The 18,530-nt window shown below is 39.3% G+C and overlaps 1 protein-coding gene across 2 annotated transcripts in view; it reads right to left on the bottom strand.

Annotated features, from left to right (window-relative positions):
• Nucleotides 1–18,530, bottom strand: part of Sos2 (SOS Ras/Rho guanine nucleotide exchange factor 2) — a 95,882-nt gene that overhangs the window by 57,168 nt on the left and 20,184 nt on the right. For both annotated transcript variants that reach the window (XM_034513816.2, XM_034513818.2), the window contains exons 2-4: nt 13,576–13,701; nt 7,836–7,967; nt 5,820–5,984 (exon numbers count right to left, since the gene is read on the bottom strand). In XM_034513816.2, the coding sequence (XP_034369707.1) occupies nt 5,820–5,984; nt 7,836–7,967; nt 13,576–13,701 (423 nt within the window). The remainder of the gene's footprint in view (nt 1–5,819; nt 5,985–7,835; nt 7,968–13,575; nt 13,702–18,530) is intronic.

Here is an 18,530-nt window from a genome sequence, read left to right as displayed (position 1 = left end):
AACACGACCAAACAGGTGAAGAAATTAAGAAAAATTATCCGGGATCTAAAAATGGAAGTAGAAACAATAAAGAAATCTCAAAGGGAGACTACCCTGAAGATAGAAAACCTAGGAAAGAGATCAGGAGTCACAGATGCAGGCATCACCAACAGAATACAAGAGATAGAAGAGAGAATCTTATGTGCAGAAGATGCCATAGAAAACATTGACACAACTGTCAAAGAAAATGCAAAATGCAAAATGCAAAAAGCTCCTAACCTAAAACATCCAGGAAATTCAGGACATAAAGAGAAGGCCAAACCTAAGGATAATAGGTATAGATGAGGGTAAAGACTCCCAAGTTAAAGGGCTAGTAAATATCTTTAACAAAATTATAGAGGAAAATTTCCCTAACCTAAAGAAAGAGATGTCCATGAATATACAAGAAGCCTACAGAACTAAAAATAGGCTAGACCAGAAAAGAAATACCTCCTGTCACATAATAACCAAAACATCAAATGTACAAAACAAAGAAAAAATACTAAAAGTAGTAAGGGGAAAAGGTAAAGTAACATATAAAGGCAGACCTATAAGAATTACACCAGACTTTTCACCAGAGACTATAAAAGCCAGAAGATCTTGGACTGATACCAGAAGATGCTCCAACACATAACAAGGATATATGCTCCACTATGTTCATAGAAGCCTTATTTATAATAGCCAGAAGCTGGAAAGAACCCAGATGTCCTTCAACAGAGGAATGGAAACAAAAAATGTGGTACATTTACACAATGAAGTATTACTCAGCTATTGAAAATAATGAATTCGAGAAATTCTTAGGTAAATGGATGGAACTAGAAAATATCATCCTGAGTGAGGTAACCCAATCACAAAAGAACACACATGGTATTTACTCACTCGTAAGCAGATATCAGCCCAAAAGCTTGAAATAGCCAAGATTCAAATAACAGACCACATGAAGCTCATAATGAAGGAAGACCAAGTGTGGATGCCTAGGTCCTACTTAGAAGGAGTAACAAAATACCCAAGGGAGCAAATATGGAGACAAAGTGTGGGACAGAAACTGAAGGAGGGGCCATCTGGAGACCATTCCACCTGGGTATTCATCCCATGTGCAGTCACCAAAGATAGACGCTGATATGGATGTCAGGAAGTGCATGCTTACAGCAGCCTGATATGGCTGTCTCCTTAGAGGTTTCCCAGAATCTGACACACAGAGAGGCGGATGCTCACAGCTAACCATTGATCTGATCATGGGCTTCCCAATGGAGGAGTTAGAAGACTGAAGAAGCTGAAAGGGTTTGTGGCCCCATGAGGAGAGCAACAATACCAACCAACCAGAGTTCCCCAGGGTCTAAACCACCAGCCTGGGAGCACATAGAGAGGGACCCATGACTCCATCTGTATATGTAGGAGAGGATGGCCTTGTCGGGCACAGATGGGAGAGGAGATCCTTGGTCCCATGAACGTTGGACATCGAGTAGGGGGGTAGGTGGGGGCACATCCTCATAGAAGCAAGAGGAGGGGGATGGGATAGGGAGTTCCTGGGGCTGGGGGAATGGGGTAAGGGGATAAAATCTCAAATGTAAATATAATATCCAATTAGAAAAAAGAAAAGTCCTAAGAAGTTCAGATGACTGCAAACTCAAGTAAGCAGGGTGACAACAGACTGAAAAAGTTAGTACTAAAACTGTAATCGAAGAGCATGTGAAATCTAGGAGCTGGCCATGCATTACAGTCAGTGCTGATGAAACTGAATGTAGGTTTTGCCCTTAAATGTTAGAGTCAGTATAGGGGCTGCAGAGAGGGCTCAGTGTCTCTCACAGTCTGTCTAAGGCCCCTGAAGGAAGAGGATGGCCTAAGGTAGGAACCCCTGCAAGGTACAGAGTGAAAAGTTATGGTGGTTCAGTTCAGGGTGTTGGGACCAGAGCTCTCTAAGAAGGGGCATGGGGATGGGTGCTGGAGAGATGACTCAGTTGAAGGTGCTTAGTGCTCTTGTAGAGGACCTGGGTTCACTTCCCAGCACTTACATCAGGGAGTTTACAACTAACTTTAACTCCAGGGAACCCAAAGCCACCTGCCCTTGGTAGACACTGCATGTACTTGGTGCTTATAAACTCACAGGTACACACAAATACAATTAATATAAGAGCCTGAGATACACACAAATCAATTAATATATGAGCCTGAGATACACACAAATCAATTAATATATGAGCATGAGAGAGGGCAGGGGAGGGAGGGAGGGAAGGAGTGGGGAAGACACCTATCAGAAGGCAACCTGACACTTAACACTGAGAGTGTGAGTGAGTGCCTACCACAGTAGTGGGAGGGGAGAGACTGAGAGACTGATAACACATGAGAGAATTGCTCAAATAAGACATTCAGAAAAATAAAGACAGATTCTTCAATGCCAAAGAAGGCAGCTGCACATATGAAACGGGAAGACTAAAGTGAAATCTTATAGACTGGATTACAGAGCTGAGAAACGTGTGTGTGTGTGTGTGTGTGTGTGTGTGTGTGTGAGAGAGAGAGAGAGAGAGAGAGAGAGAGAGAGAGAGAGATAGAGAGAGAGAGAGAGAGAGAGAGGATGTTGTATATAGATGTAAGTATGTGTGGATGTGTGTGTGAGAGAGAAAAATGGTGGATGTGTGTATGTGGTAGTAGTATGTATGTGTGATGGTGCGTGTATATTGTGTGTATGTGCATCTGTGATGGTGTGTGTGTGTGTGTGCACGCTCACGTACGCACGCATGTGGGTGTGATAGTGTGTGTGATGGTGTGCCTCCAACGCCACTGAGCTCCTCTAGTGCTCACATCTTGGGTTTCTAAATACCATTCCCTACAGCAAAGGAGCTCAAGGTTTGTTTCTGTTGTTATTATTATTGTTGTTTAAGAGAAACACTTAATTCTAAGCTTAGAGAGTGCCATATTGAACAAGATGGACACAGATTGTCTACTGCTGAAATAGAGTGCTCCTGAAAGACAGACACTACATACTTAAAAGAATCATGTTCATAGAAGCAAAGAGTTCAGAGTCTTGAGAGATAAATGAGAGATGAAGGCCAAAAGGTATGAAGTCTCAATTATTAAATAAAAAATAATAATGAAAGACAGAAATAAAGAAGTGAAACTGGAGTTTCCACCTGACCTGACCAAATCTGAGTTAATTTGAATCTTTAAATAACTAACTATAGCCCACTGTAAATCCATATTTAAATGAACAAATACACTTAAAAGCATGATGAATAACAGACAGTCTCAAAATAACTCACAAAACATGTGTTACTTACAGAAGGAAAGACCATGACTGAAAGAGAAGAATGGTGGGCAGCAGCATCACCAGTGGAAAGCACTGCTGTGTGCCGCATGAACAGATGGAAGAGGACAGAGTGCGTGTCCATGGTTCTAACCTGAGGACCATGCTACATTAATAACTGACCCATAGTTCTCAAGGGTCAAGGTCATAAAAGTTAAGAAGGAAATTTCTTAGGAGGAAAGAGTCATGACAACTAACTGACTTAGTTCAGTTTGCTACACAGGACACCACCAGAAGAAGAGCTGAAACTGGGATGGAGTCTGAGTCACAACTGCACAGCACACTGCATCGATGTGCTCTGTGCGGGACTACTGTCCTCTAGGGAGATGTTCTTGTCAACAGAGCATCCGATGCTGTGACTTTACTCTCAGAATGACTCAGAATGCAATGGTTACTTCATACTGTGCTTCCAGCTTTTCTATCAGCTTAAGTTACTTTCAAAGTAATAAAAAGTATGTAAGCTTGATTTTAGACATCAAAATAAAAATGACAAATTTATACAATGAAATGGAAGTGAAAAAACTCAGTTTTTAAATTAAAGTATAGAATAATAGATCTCAACTACAGTTAAAAAATACTTTTTCCAAATAATAATGTGGCTTGGAAGTCTAACTCAGGCTACTTAAACCTCTGCAAACACCAGTATTCTCTAAAACTTCCTAGTGATTCTAATGTACAGTCAAGGCTGATAACTACCAGTCTGTACTAGGACAGGTGCCCCAACTCCAGCAATCTACTCTGTCACGACCTCCTAGACTCCAACATGAGTTGATTACTTTCTCTGCACACTGAATCTACTGGTATAATATTTAAATCACATTATACTGAGTTATTTGTCTATGATATTTTCATATTTCATTTTCATTCACACTAACACATATTTCTTTAACACGAGATTGCTATCTTTTTCACTGCTGTACTTTACTTGTTCAGGACCAAGCTCTTCAAACAATGCTCAATAATAGGTGAGAAATATGAGGAGGAAAAAAAGGGATGGAAGAGGAAAGAAGGAAATGGAAGATTGAACGTTCCACAAGCAGTCGTTATGAACAGGAAGCAGGATGAATCTGGAATCAGGAGAATGGCCGGAGGGCAACAGCTTTGTTATGAGCTGTCTCTCTGCCCATGTCCTATCAAGCTGTCTTAAGATAGCAAAGCATATTCTTCAAAATTACTAGTATTACCAGAAACAACACTGTATATTCCCTTTTTAAAAAGAAAAGACTCAGGAGTGTGTGGTGGCTCATGTCTAGAAATTCCAGCACTCAAGAGGCAGGAGAATCTCATGTTTGATGTCAACCTAAGCAAATTCAAGGCCAGTCTGAGTTATATAGTGATATCCTGCCATTAAAAAGCAATACAGGAAAAAAAAACTGGACAGAATAAACATTACTTAACACTACCTTTCTTCAACTGATTTGGATGGATCAATACCGCCACCTCCACCCTCCTGTATATAAAGCCTCCTGCTGAAAAGGAGAGCTCTCCTCCCTACTACTGATGCTCAACTCTAGAAATACCATCGTCTGCAAAGCCAGTAATTTTCTGTCTTGAAGTATCAGGAATTATAAAATTTACTAATATACAGCATGGCATGAAAGTACACCCCTTTAAGCCCAATACTTGGGAGGCAGAGGCAGGAGAACCTCTATGAATTCAAGATCAGCCTGGTCTACAAAGCAAGTTTCAGACCAGCTGGGGATGCATGGCTTTAAAACGAAATGCAATAACCTAGTATCATCATGTACTACAAAGGAAAGAAAGAAAGAAAGAAAGAAAGAAAGAAAGAAAGAAAGAAAGGAGGGAGGGAGGGAGGGAGGGAGGGAGGGAGGGAGGGAGGGAGGGAGGGAGGGAGGGAGGGAGGGAGGGAGGGAGGGAGGGAGGGAGGGAGGGGAAAGAAAGAAAGAAACAAACAAACCCAATGTGATGGTGCATGCTGATAATTCTAGCACTTCAGTGCCTAAATCAAGAGAATTTTAAGGCTGGTCTGAGCTGTACAGTGAGTTCAAGGCCAGCCTGGACTATTCAGTGAAATCTGTCTCCAAAATAAGCAGGGCCATGGAAATGCCTGAGCAAGTAAAGTTATGTGCTACCAAGCCTGATATCTTGAGGCCCACGTGGTAGATAGAGAAAGAAGATGCCTGAAAGTTGTCACCAACCTCCACATGTGCACTCTGTGTGTGTGTGTGTAAAAACAATTCCCATTCTTAAAAAACTTCTCAAATAAATAAAATGGATAAAGGTAAAAGAAACTAAAAGTGCAGCTCAGTGGTGGCAAAGCACCCGTCAGGCACGTGCAGAGCCCTGGTTCTGATCCCTAGTTCAACAAAAGGAACTATTTGCATTGTATTTCTAGTACTAGCTTTTATTCTATGTGAAATGTGGGCATTTAATATATAAAAGTCCTGATAAACTTTAAAAAAAAAAAACTAACTTCATCACAGTTAATTTTAAAAAAGTAAAACTAATGCAATATAGAGTTACTATTTTTAACACTTACCTTATCTGCACACATTGACACTTTAATGTCTTGCTGAGATATTTCATAATGCCGGATATTAAAAACGTAATTACCAGCCAATTTCAAAATATCTGCTGAGATATACTCCAATACAGCCACAATGTAGAGGGACACATGATAGTCAACTTTATATCCCAAAACTTCCTGTTTAAAAAAAAAGTAATAATTCAATTCCAAAATAAAAGCATTGCCAAGTATCAGTTAAATGCTTAAAACTCCCGCTTAAGAGCTTGAGTGGCTTCACTGTAAAGAACTTGCCTGGCAAAAGCAAGATTACACTGAGCACTGAAAGAAAAAAATTCTTCTTACATTTTTACTAATAAACAAAATTTTAAAACCGAGTATCTCAATATATGGCTGCCATTAGGACAGTGGTTCTTAACCTGTGTTGTGATCCCTTTGGGGTCAAACGATCCTTTCATAGAATCTCCTAAGACCATCAGAGAACAGATATTTATACTACAATTCATAACAATGGTAAAATTATAGTTATAAAGTAGCAACAAAAATAATTTTATGGTTGGGGTCACATCAAAGGGACACTGTTAGGAAAGTCTAGAACCACAGAAAAAGGGTATAAAATTAACAGTTGATCTTAGTATTATTTATCTTACCAAGAAGAAGAGGAAGAGGAAGAAGAGGAGGAGGAGAAAAATGAGGAGAAGATCTAATCTAATAAATGCAGCTTTCATCAAACAATAAAGGTGGTTCTAACAGGAAATCTGAGCTCTAGTTTTTGAGGTTGACTCTCCCTCATCTCCTCTCAGACCCTCCCAACCATCCAACTCTAAGCCCTCTTTCTCTTTCTGTTTGGAAAACAAACAGCCAAACAAAATTTAAAAACCAGCATTTAAAAAAAGCCCCCCACACACACACACCATAAAAAGACAAAGTCAGAAAACACACAAAGGACCCTGTACTAGGCATTATCTTTTAACCTCTGTGGTCTCCTGTGAAAGAGAATTTCTCTATGCATGTGTCTGACGAGTGGGCAGGGGTGGGGTGTGTGTGTGTGTGTGTGTGTGTGTGTGTGTGTGTGTGTGTGTATGTGTAGTTTGTCAGCTCAATATGAGGTATGGAAAGAAGGAACCTCAGTTAAGAAGAATGCCTCTACCAGATAGACTGTAGGCAAGTGTGTGGACTATTTTATTAATGACTGACAGAGGAGCCTAGCCCAGCTATTCCTGGGCAGACGGTTCTAGGAGGAGGGGGTGCTAAGGAAGCCATAGAGAACAAGGCAGCGAACAGCATACATCTTGCTTGAGGTTCCTGCCTTGGCTTCCCTCAATAATGGACTGTAAGGCAGTAGCTGACATAAGTCCTTTTCTCCCCAAGTTATTTTCTGGTTGTGGTGCTCATCACAACAACAGTAAACAAACTAGTATGAGGGAGGTTACTGAAATTTCTACCAAAGGAACTTCAAAGCTAGATATAGCAAGCAAATTCTACAGATTACTCTCTAGTGTCTTTCTCCAATGTATACAGGTTAATTTAAAAACACTCAAGAGCCTTCTGATATTACATTTTCTTAACAGCAAAACTGAAAATCATGGTCTACTACATTGGAAGTGATAAGAGGTAGTTGTCATTGAAGATACCACAAAATGCCACAAGGTGTAATACTGCTGTTAATAACTGTGTGTTTGTGTGTGTGTGTGTGTGTGAGCATGTGTGTATACATGAGCAAGCAGAGATGGAGGACAGGGAGAGAGGAGAGGGAGTGGAGAGAGGATATGAGCCATGGATTTCATTAGGGTATATTTATTTTTATTTGGTTCTTTTTTTTGGAGGTGTGTAGATGGCATGTTTGGGTATCCCAGGGTAGCACTCACGTAAAGCATACCACTGGCATACATCCCATCTCCCCATTTTAATTCATACACATATTACAATGTACATAATACATACACAAAGAGACCATTAATATTATACATAAATATTATAAAAAATATTACTTATTATGAAGAATTCCCCCAGTGTCTAATCTTTTATTACCTTCAAGGAAGGATGAATTTTGTCCACAGGTAGTAAAAGAGGATTTCTTCGTTTTCGTTTCTCTATGGCAGACTGTGCATCAGCAATTGCCCATTTATCAATAGGATGAGGAAAGGTCTTTTGAACTCGTTCCTGTTCAGATCAGAGCAGGGCCATTCAGAATCATCAGAAATGTTTATAAATAGAAAACATATAAAAACCTGATCAGTCTCTTTAATACAAGAAAATCATGGGGATACAATTAATTCTGATCCCAGAAATAAGAACGCTTCTTGGTTTGAAAAAAGTCACTAGTCATGACAGACATCTATAATCCCAGCACTAAGAAGGTAGAAGACTGTGTGTTCAAAGCCAGACTGGGCGCCATGGTGAGCTGTGGCCAGCTCAAGCTTCCCAGTAAAACCCTACCTCAAAATTTTTAAGTTTATCATGCCAGCATCGCATAGTTCAGTAGAATGCCTGTGTGACTGTGCAAGGCATAGGTCTGAGTCCTAGCACAGTTAAAAAATATGAGGGGGAGGGGGGGCTGGAAAGATGGCTCAGCAGTTAAAAGCTCTGATTCCTCTTCCCAAGGTCCTGAGTTCAATTCCCAGCAACCACATGGTGGCTCACAACCATCTGGAAGGGATCTGATGCCCTCTTCTGGTGTGTCTGTAGATATCAACAGTGTACCCATATAGAGGAAATAAAGAAAGAAATCTAAAAAAAAAAAAAAAAAAAAAAAAAAAACCTATATATTAACATGAAATAGTGTGTATCAGTGATTTTAAACTTTATTTTTAAGGTTAGTATCATTTACCTAGAAGTCATCTCATTATTAATATTGCCAGAAAGTCTCTCACCCTCTGATAACCCTAGAGCAATAGAGAAGAGTTTAAGAGGACAGCTATTATGTGACTCTTAGTATACTGTAGGATTAGGGTGCTCAAAGTGGTAATGAAAATACACATCTCCATAGAAACAACCCAAATTCCTGCTCATGGAATCTTAAATTCAACCAGTGGTTAACATGAATAAGAACTATCTATTAGAACTGAACTCCAATTATGTAGGGTTTCCTATATTTAAATAATATTGTCAAACTTAAGAAAATTTAGCTATTGAAAGGATTTTTTGTTATACTTATTTAATGCTGAAATGTTAGAGAAAAAATTAAATGTTTTAATTTTAAGAGTGTCTAAAGCACAGTTTTTCTTACATGGGAAGTTGTAACTTTATTACATAATCTTCAAACAATGTACCAGTACAATGCAAAAGAAGCTGCATTGACAGTCTTTTTAAATCTAAAAATGTTCTTACATAACTAATACAAAAAATGTTTTAACACTAATTCATGCAGACTTTTAGAAGGATATACATATATATGTAAACAATGAACAAATAACCTTAAGATTTACATTAATCTTTTATCAAGGTAATGTTTGTATGTACTAAAATGAGCAATTTTATTCTTCTTGAGATGTACCCAGAATGACCTTAAACTTACATTCCTCCTGTCTCAGCTTCATGTGTGCTGAGATTATTAGCATGTACCACTACGCCAAGCTGAAAACACTGTTTGCTATACAGTTCAATGAATTTTGAAAATGTATACACCTGTGTAACCATCATCCAAATCAATATATAATTTCTGTAGTCTTGATCTTATTAATGCGTGTGTGTGTGTGTGTGTGCACGCATGCATGCACACATACGTATATGTCACAGCATGTCTATGAAGGTTGGAGGGCAACTTTGGTGTTTCTCTCCATCCAACTTCTCGTGGGTTGCAGGGATCAAACTCATGCCATCGTTGCACATCATCAAGTGGCAAGCACCTTTACATGTTGAACCATCTTGGTCCCTGATTTCTACTGCCATTGGTATTAGCAGTTTCTAAAGTTCATAAAATGAAATGTTACATGTAGTCTTTTGGGCAGAGCTTTGTTTGTTTGTTTGTTTATCCTACACTTCTGTAAAATGTAGCTTTTACCACATAATCTCTCATTTTCTCATTTTATTCCTAATATTTTATTAATCTATTGTCATTTGTTTATCGACTGGGAATGTCAATCTTGGTTATTAGTTGAATTGGATCTGGAATCAACTTTGAGACATAGGTAGGACTAGGAGGGTGTTTCCTAGCAGGCTTAATTCATACTGCCAGCTTCTCTCCTAGAGTAGGTACCTTTGGCAGCTGCCTAGACATACACTCTAAGGGAAAACTTGTCTTTTGCTTTCCTGTCTTTGCCCCTTGCTCATGGGTGCATCTACCATGTTGCTCCTGCTCTTACTCTTTTCTAACATGGGAATCCAGCTTCTTTGGCCTTCTAGTGTGCCTCCAGTGTCTTTCCAGAAATCCTACAAGTATTCAGCAGCAGACTGGGAGTGCTGGGGCTCCAGCCTCATGAACTGAGAAGTGACCAGGTTAGTATAGCTCCAGTGTGAAGACAGCCACTGTTTGTCCAGCCTAATCCATATCATGTAAGCCAATCAAATAATTCCTCTTGTACTATATATTTATTCTGTATGTTCTGTTCCTCTAGAGAACCTGACTTTTCCACATATTGTTATGATTGGAATATAATAGCTTCCACATAGTCTCATGTATTAGGAGCGTGTTTGCAAGTTGATGAGCTCTGGGAAAGGTGACTGAATCCTGAGGACTCTGACCAAAGTACAGCATCATTATGTAATGGAATTATTTGCAGGTTGTAAAATGGAAGAGGTAAGTCACTTGGGATTGTGTCCTCAAGGTTATTCTTACTGTGGTCTGTTTCTGTATTCCTCTCTCTTTGCATCCCCTGAATTGCCTCCCTCTCTGTTTCATCATGAAATAAATGGCCTCCACAAATGTTCCTGCCCCTAAGATGTTCTGCCTCATTCCAGACATAGAAAAATGAGCTAAATGACCAGACTGACCACCTGAAACCATGATCCAGAGTTTAAGTTGTTCATGTTAGGTACTTCACCACAGTGATACAAGTATGACCAATAGAAGAAATCGGTACCACATAACCAGGGCCATTATGTCGATGATACCTATGAAGTGGTTCTTAAGCCTCTGGAAGGGATCTGTAGAAAGAGATCTGGAGAAGCAAACTAGCAAAATCCTTTGGTGCTTCAATTAGGACTCAGTTCCAGTGAGCAGTCAGAAGACAAGATGCTGCTAAAATGCGGACAGTAAACTGTACTGACATAGTTCCAGATGGAAAGGATACTGTCAGGAATGTGACCAGAGGTCAAGTATGTTGTACTCTGGAAGAATCTGTGAATATGTTCTGAGACTCTGAGTGAGGCTGAATTTTAAAATAACTTAGTAGAGAAAATTTCAAAATAGCATAGCATTCATATTGTGACAAGAGTTGTTACTGGCACGTTTTAGTCTGGTCTACAGTGAAGATCCAGAGCAAAAGAGAAGTAGAAAGACTGGGAAAATGTGTGGTTTGATCAAAAAGGAATGCTTTTAAATTTCAAACACGGAAGACTTGGTTGTTTAAGATTAATGGTGTAATGACATGGCTCAGTAGTGACGAGCACTAGCAGCTCTAGCAGTGGATCAGGGTTCAAATCCCAGAGCACACAGCAGCAAACTACCATCTGTGACTCTAGGGCCAAGGGATCAAATGCCACCAAGCATCCACGTAGTACATAGACATACAGGCGAGTCAAACATCCACACACATAAAATAAAAATAAACAAATCTGTTTTGGAAAAGAGTGACAAACTAACAGAAACTTCAAGCCCAGTATGTCAGTTCATGCCTGTAATTCTAGCACTTGAGAGGGGGATGCAGGAGGATCAGGAATGAGGCTATATAGTAAGTTCAAGGCCAGCCTGCCGAAACAGCTGCCTTACCTCCACTCCACATCTCAAAAAGAAATCAAGTCCCTTGTACCTGAGTAACAGGATAGATGACCTAAAGAATATATGAATTGGCCAGAACCTACCTACTGCAGGATCAGGGTACAGAGGGTTTAATTCATTTAAAAGACAGGTGCCCCGCCCAGCCATCTGGGAAAGTGCTTTTTAGCTTCAATTGCTCTGGTACCCAGAGCTGCTGCTGATGTGATCTTAGCCTAGTCATAGCTCAGGTTTGTGGCAGTCCGGTCTTGTCCATATGGTACTGGGTTTGTGGGCATGCAAAATATAAGAGTAATGAGGTCTTCATGTAGGCTTCCAATGAGCTTTCAAAGGTGGTGATGTGTGATAGGGTCAGGATTCCTGCAGGAAGTCCCTGAGGAGGCAAAGTGCTTGGATGTAAGAAACCTAGGCTGCAATGGAGATAACAGAATGTTGAAAATATCAGGTTTGTGGTATTCTCCTCTATCAGGTCAGCTACAGGTGGCAAGGCCACAGGAGTGGAGCTGTCCAAGCCTGTTGGCCCTCACATGTCAGTATCACTTGCCAAGGATGCTGGAACCAGAGCTACAATATTTACTGTTTTCCCTGCTGGGCTTTAGTCTTACTCTGGTCCTACAATGCTTTTCTGTAACTCCACTTTCCCTTTTGCAATGGAACTGTTCATCCTGTGCCACTGCACATTGGAAGTAATTTTCTTTTTGAACTTTTTAGAGGATCACAGCTAAGAGACTGCTTTGATTTTATTGGAAACTTTGGGTTTACACTTATGAACAATGTTAGAACTGTTCAGAATTTTGGAAACTCTAGAAATAGATGAGATGCATTTTGTATTATGAGATGGCAATGAGTCTTTGGGCAAGGGGAAAAAGATACGGTTTGATCATGAAATATCTTTCACATGCTCATGTATTAAAACGCTTGTTAATACACGGTAGTGTTATTATGGGAGATTTTGTACACTTTAGGGAATACGGGCAAGTTGGAGAAAATAGGTCAAAAACTTGACATGTACTTTTGGTGCTTATCCACGGTCCCCAGCCATGCCCACACTCTGGCCTGTCTACTGGGAGTCAAGTCATGCCTAACAGTTAGACGCAGAAGTAACTTTGGTAGAAACTGCCCAACAACTTTGCATAGCTGTTATAGCATTGACACTCCCACTCATAAAGCTCTACGCAGTCGCTCGCCTGTGAGCAGTATAACCACCACCATCTCCACCTTTTTGTACTTTTTCACTTTTTGTGGCTAGGAAAGAAGTTCATTATGACTTGAATTTTCATTTTTCAGGTGGTTTCTGAGCTTCAGAAACTTTTGTTGTGTTTATAGACAATTAACATGTCTTCTTTTTGAAGTTTCTATTCAATAACTTTGCAAATCTGGAGGAGGAAGTTGTCTTTTTTTTTAAGTCTGTGGCTTGCATCATTTTGTATGTAAAGTTCAGGCTAACCTCAAATTAGAGATCCTCCTTCCCAGCCTGTGAGTGCTGAGATTACAGGCATGATGGATACCTTTTTATTTTCTTAATTTTAACCTTTGATAGTCTGTGTTTTCAATCTTCTCTAAAAATGTGTTTGCTTAATTCCAAATTATGATCCTATTCGTCAGCATTTTTTCCTTTATAATTTCAGTTTTTATATAGGAGGTTATGATCTCGAGTTAATCTTTGTCTATCATAGGAAATGAAGTTTCAAGGTTTTTCCTTCCATTTATCTACACATTTTTCCAAACACTTTCATTTTTTTAAAATGAACTGAGTTGATATATTCTTGAAAGTGAACTGAACATATATATCACACATAATTTCAGTGGTTTTAGTTTCCATAGAAGTTTAAAATGACAGAGGTACAAATCTAAAAATTAATTTCATGGGTTCTGAAATGACATAATTACATTTACCTCAACGTCTTGAACAGTCCTTGGTTGAGCCATGCATAGCTTATTAAGCAGCTGAAAAATCAGTTCTTCAATATAATAGAGAGACTCTTCATTAGCTGAGAGGGTGGGATGCACTTGCTCCTGGACCTTGAAAAGAAAGTTTTTCAGTTAAGGCACTGACAAAAAATATGAAATGAACAAAAATCAATAAGAATTTTACATGTATTTAATATTTTACTAAAATCATTATATACCAACATAAATATTTTTAAAGCAAAAAGTGTACAGGTAGCTAGAAAGGTAGCTAAGTAATGAAGAATACTTGCTGCTCTTACAAAAGGCAAAAGTTAGGTTCCCAGCACCAATATGACCACTCAAAACTGTCTGTGAATCCAGATCCAGGGTATCCAATATCTTCTTCTAGACTATTTAGGCATTGCATGCATGTGGTATACAGACATACATGTAGGCAAAACATACATACACATAAAATAAAAATATATTTCAAAAAGTTTTAAGTAAAAAGAAAAACAATTTTCTGGTCTGTGTTCATTTTTCTTAACTCTTCTTTAAACATTTTTAAATTCTGAGAATCTGAAAGTTCACTACAAGTAAAAAGTCCATATTCAAGGCTGAGGAGACAGTTTTCAAGAAAGTGCTTGTATTGCATATATGAGAACCTGAGCTCCATCCCTACAACCCATAATAAAAGCTGGGCATGGTGGCACATGCCTGCAATCACAGCACTGAAGTTGGCCAGAACACTTGGGTTCCCAGGCCAATCAGTCTAGACTACTTGGTGAGCCACAGAGAGACCCTGCCTCAAAAAGCAAGAAGAGGAGTGATGACTAAGACTGACCTCTGGCCTCCACATGCACATGAACACACATGTACCCACACAAATACACACACACACACACACACACACACACACACACACAGACAAAGCATACTTCCATAAACTATTAGATACAATTTTAGAGGAATCATAGATATCCTTAGTCCACCTAAAGTATCCACTAGAAGACAGAAAACTCTGAGTTCCTGCAATAGACAGAGACACTTCGGAAAGCCCGTATTAGAGGCAGTCAGAAGTAGGTCGCACTCAGCCTTTACAATGGCTTGTGCTCCCTAATGCCACTACTCAACTATGATGAGCTTTTACAGTTGTTTTTCCTAAAGCTACAACAAGTAATTTATCCTAATAATCCACTGTGATTGGATATAAAAAACACAGCAATTAACACTTGTACCTACAGATTGCAAACAGTTGTTGAAAAAACTAGGTACCGCTCTAACTTTTTATGCCACAGTATTAAAAGGCTATCAGTACTATCAATACACAAAACAAAAATCTTAAATATCCTCAAAAGTATTTTAAAAAACTGGTCAAGAACTGAAAAGCCTTCCCACAAAGAAATCAGCATGAGATAATTTGATTAGCAAAATTTAGCATGAAAATTTCCCTTACACATGGAGTAGACTACTCCTGAAAATTATCAAGGCATAAACTAGTGTGTTACCTCCTCTTATATCCTCTAAGTCTGTGGGGTCCGTGGAGAAGCTCTTTCCTTTACTCCCACATTATGAGTGTCTTCATTCTTTTTTGAGCAATAGGTCAGGGAGCTACCAACACTTTTAATCTTTTCAAGACTTTCTTGATCCTAGATTTTACTTCTTTTTCTGTTTGACTATATTCTGCATTTTGGTTCTACTGACTTTTTGAGATGGCTATTTACATGACCATTTCTCATTTTTTTTATTGTATACACTGTAAAATCTACCTTTACGAAAACTAAGGTTTTTAATAAATTTTCCTAATCAAACCAATTCTTAATTTTTAATGTTTTTAACATACTTTAGAATCCAGGAATTATTTCAGAATTCCTAAACATAGAGATTTTGTTTTGTTTTTGAAGCTAAGTATTCCCGTCAGTCCAGGTTGGCCTAGATCCCTGCCCTCAGCCTCCCAAGTGTTAGGATTTACTGGTAGTGTACTGTCGTGCCTCAATTATACATGGGTTGTTAAGATGTTTTGCATTGGGTTTTACAATAATTGCACGTGATATAAAAAACAAAACCATACTTCATGAGATTCAGGGATGGAGCTAGCTCATTGACACAGTGCTTGCTTGGTATATTCAAGGTTCTGAGTTTGTTACTCAGAAGCATAAAAGAATAAATAACACATAAAAACTTGATTATTTCAGTTTTTTGAAATTTTTTGAGAACACAGTCCACTATAGTTGACAAACTATATGCTGACAAATTGTCACGCATTTAAAGAAGAAATACAACAATCTGAAGCAAACTCAATCAGGGAAAAAAAAAAAAAAAAAAAAAAAGACTGACAGACGTATTTTGAGATTGGCCCAGACAAACAGAAATGAAAATAATATGTGATTTTCCCTTATGAACCCAGGAAAGAAATCCAAAATAAAGTATCAGCTACATAAATTCCACTACACAGCCCAGACAGACAGATACATACACAAGACAACATAAACAAGTTTGGTTTCTCCTAGATAGCTGAGATTCCTTCCAGTGTGTGTGTGGTAGGGGGTGCAAGGGGTGGTGGATATGGAGCCTGCAATGGCCACATCCTGTAGCCAGGTGGGACTCCTGGTGGAGGGAGGGAGACATCAACCCACCCACAAAACCTTCAACCCAACATCTGTCCAGCCTACAAGATGCACACAGCTAAAGATGGAGCAGAGACTAAGGGAACAGCCAACTAATGTCTGCCCCAACTTGAGACCCAGTCCATGGGAGACAGCCAACTCTTAAAATTATTAATGATACTCTGCTATGTTTGCAGACAGGAGCCTAGCATAACTGTCTCCTGAGATGCTTTATCCAGCAGCAGATGGAAACAGATGCAAAGACTCACAGTCAAACATCAGGTGGAGCTTGGAGAATCTTGTGGAAGAGTAGGAGATAGAATTGAGCAAGCCAGATGTGTCAAGGACACCACCAGAAGACCTACAGAGTCAACTAATCTGGGCCCATGGGGCTCACAGAGACTGAACCACCAACCAAAGAACATGCAGCGGCTGGACCTAGGCACCCTACACATTTGGAGTAGATATGCAGCTTGGTCTTCATGTGTGTCTCCTAACAATTGGAGATGTGGCTGTCTCTGACTCTGCTGCCTGCCATTGGATCTCCTTCCCCTACCTGAACTGCCTGGTTGGGCCCAGTAGGAGAGGATGTGCTTAGTCCTACTGAGACTGGCTGGGTAGGACCCACGGAAGGCTTCCCCTTCTCTGAGAAGGGGAGGGAGTAATGGAGGAATTTGTTAGGGTGGGGTTGGGAGTAGAGGAGGAACTGAGGCTGTGATCAGGATATATGGGGAAGAAATTAATTAATGAAAAAAAGTTGATTTGATGCTGAAATATCAAGTAACATAATTTATCATATTAACGTATTAAAAGAAAAATTATAACCATCTTAATAGATGTAGAAAAAGCATCTGAACTGATAAATTTAGGGAGTGTGGCGAAACACTGCATACACAATCCAGATTGAATTGACTTGGTAATATATGAGCTATAATAAAATAATAAAACTTACAAAAAAAAAAAGAAAAAGCATCTGAAAACAAATCCAACATTCATTCATGATGAAACTTTTCCTAGTGTTTCCATAACTTAATAGAAAATTTTTTCTTTAATTGGGGAAAGGTATCTGTAAGAATACTATAATAAAATCATAGTTAATGATAAAATAATGAAAACTTGCCTCTGGGATTAAGAGAAAGGCAAGGCAAGGCTATTGGTTGCTTGCACAAACTGATGGTAAGACCCTACTGCTGAAGACAACACCTATAACAACTAATTGAATGTGTGAATTCAAGCTGGTGCCTACCTGGAGCCTTCACTCTTACTGACTAGTGTTCTTGGTACTGCAAGATGCTGGACACACCACCAAAGGGGAAGGCAGACAGCAACCCAGACACAACCCCTTCCGTCTCCAGTGGTGACCTGTCTGCAGGATACCCTGCAAAGATACATCTTCGACACTGCTCGGGTTTCAAAGAACCTGAGACTAGATAGGCCAAGAACCTAGAACACCAATACTACTCTTCTACTAAAGGAACACAGCAATACATGACTCTTAAAGACATTCTGCTATGCTCATAGATCAGCACCTTTCTCAGCCATCTCCTACAGATGGGAACAAATACAGAGACCCACAAGTGGACACTGTGCAGAGAGTGAGAGTTACTGGGACACTCAGTCTTAAATGGGATGTTTCCATTAAATCCCTCCCCTCAGGGTTTAGGGAACCCTGCAGAACAGGAAGCAGAAAGAGTATAAGAGACAGAAGGGATGGAGGACACCAAAAGCAAAAAACAAAAAAACAAAGTCCCCTAAACACAGCAGGACTGATGAACATGAGCTCACAGTACCTGTGGCAGCATGCACACAGCCTGTATAGGTCTGCAGCACATGGAGTCCCAGCAAAGACAGGAAGTGGACACATGCCCTTAGCCCTAATCCAGAGCTTTCTCTAATTGATAACCACTCACAAAAGAGAGCATAATTTTCACCAACAGAGTCTCACTGGGTATACAAGCCACTCTTAAGGCCAGGCCCCATGTCCAACACAAAACAAACTTAATGGTATTTTTGGAAGTTCTTTGTCTCTCAATGCTCTGTCAAGCATTTTTTTAAACATTACATGTCTTTTGCATATATATTGTGGTTTTTAGGTTTGTGTTTTTATGGGATTTCTGTGTATGTAAACATGAGTATCTCATATGTTTTTCATCTGCCCTTTTTAAAATTCTTTTTCTTTTATGTTTATTTTATCTTATTATTACTTTTTAGATGCCTGTGTGTTTTTTAATGAGAGACAGAAAGAAAGGTTGTGAACTTGGTTGAGAGGGGAGGACCTGAGAGGAATGCAGAATATACTGTATGAAAAAAATATATGTTTCATAAATCTTTTAAGGGAAAAAAAAAAAGAGGCAA

Source organism: Arvicanthis niloticus, chromosome 11, assembly GCF_011762505.2.
Source record: "Arvicanthis niloticus isolate mArvNil1 chromosome 11, mArvNil1.pat.X, whole genome shotgun sequence".
NCBI classification, from domain to species: domain Eukaryota; kingdom Metazoa; phylum Chordata; class Mammalia; order Rodentia; family Muridae; genus Arvicanthis; species Arvicanthis niloticus.
The sequence above is the reverse complement of the archived record's forward strand: the minus strand, read 5'-3'. Positions and strand labels throughout refer to the sequence as shown.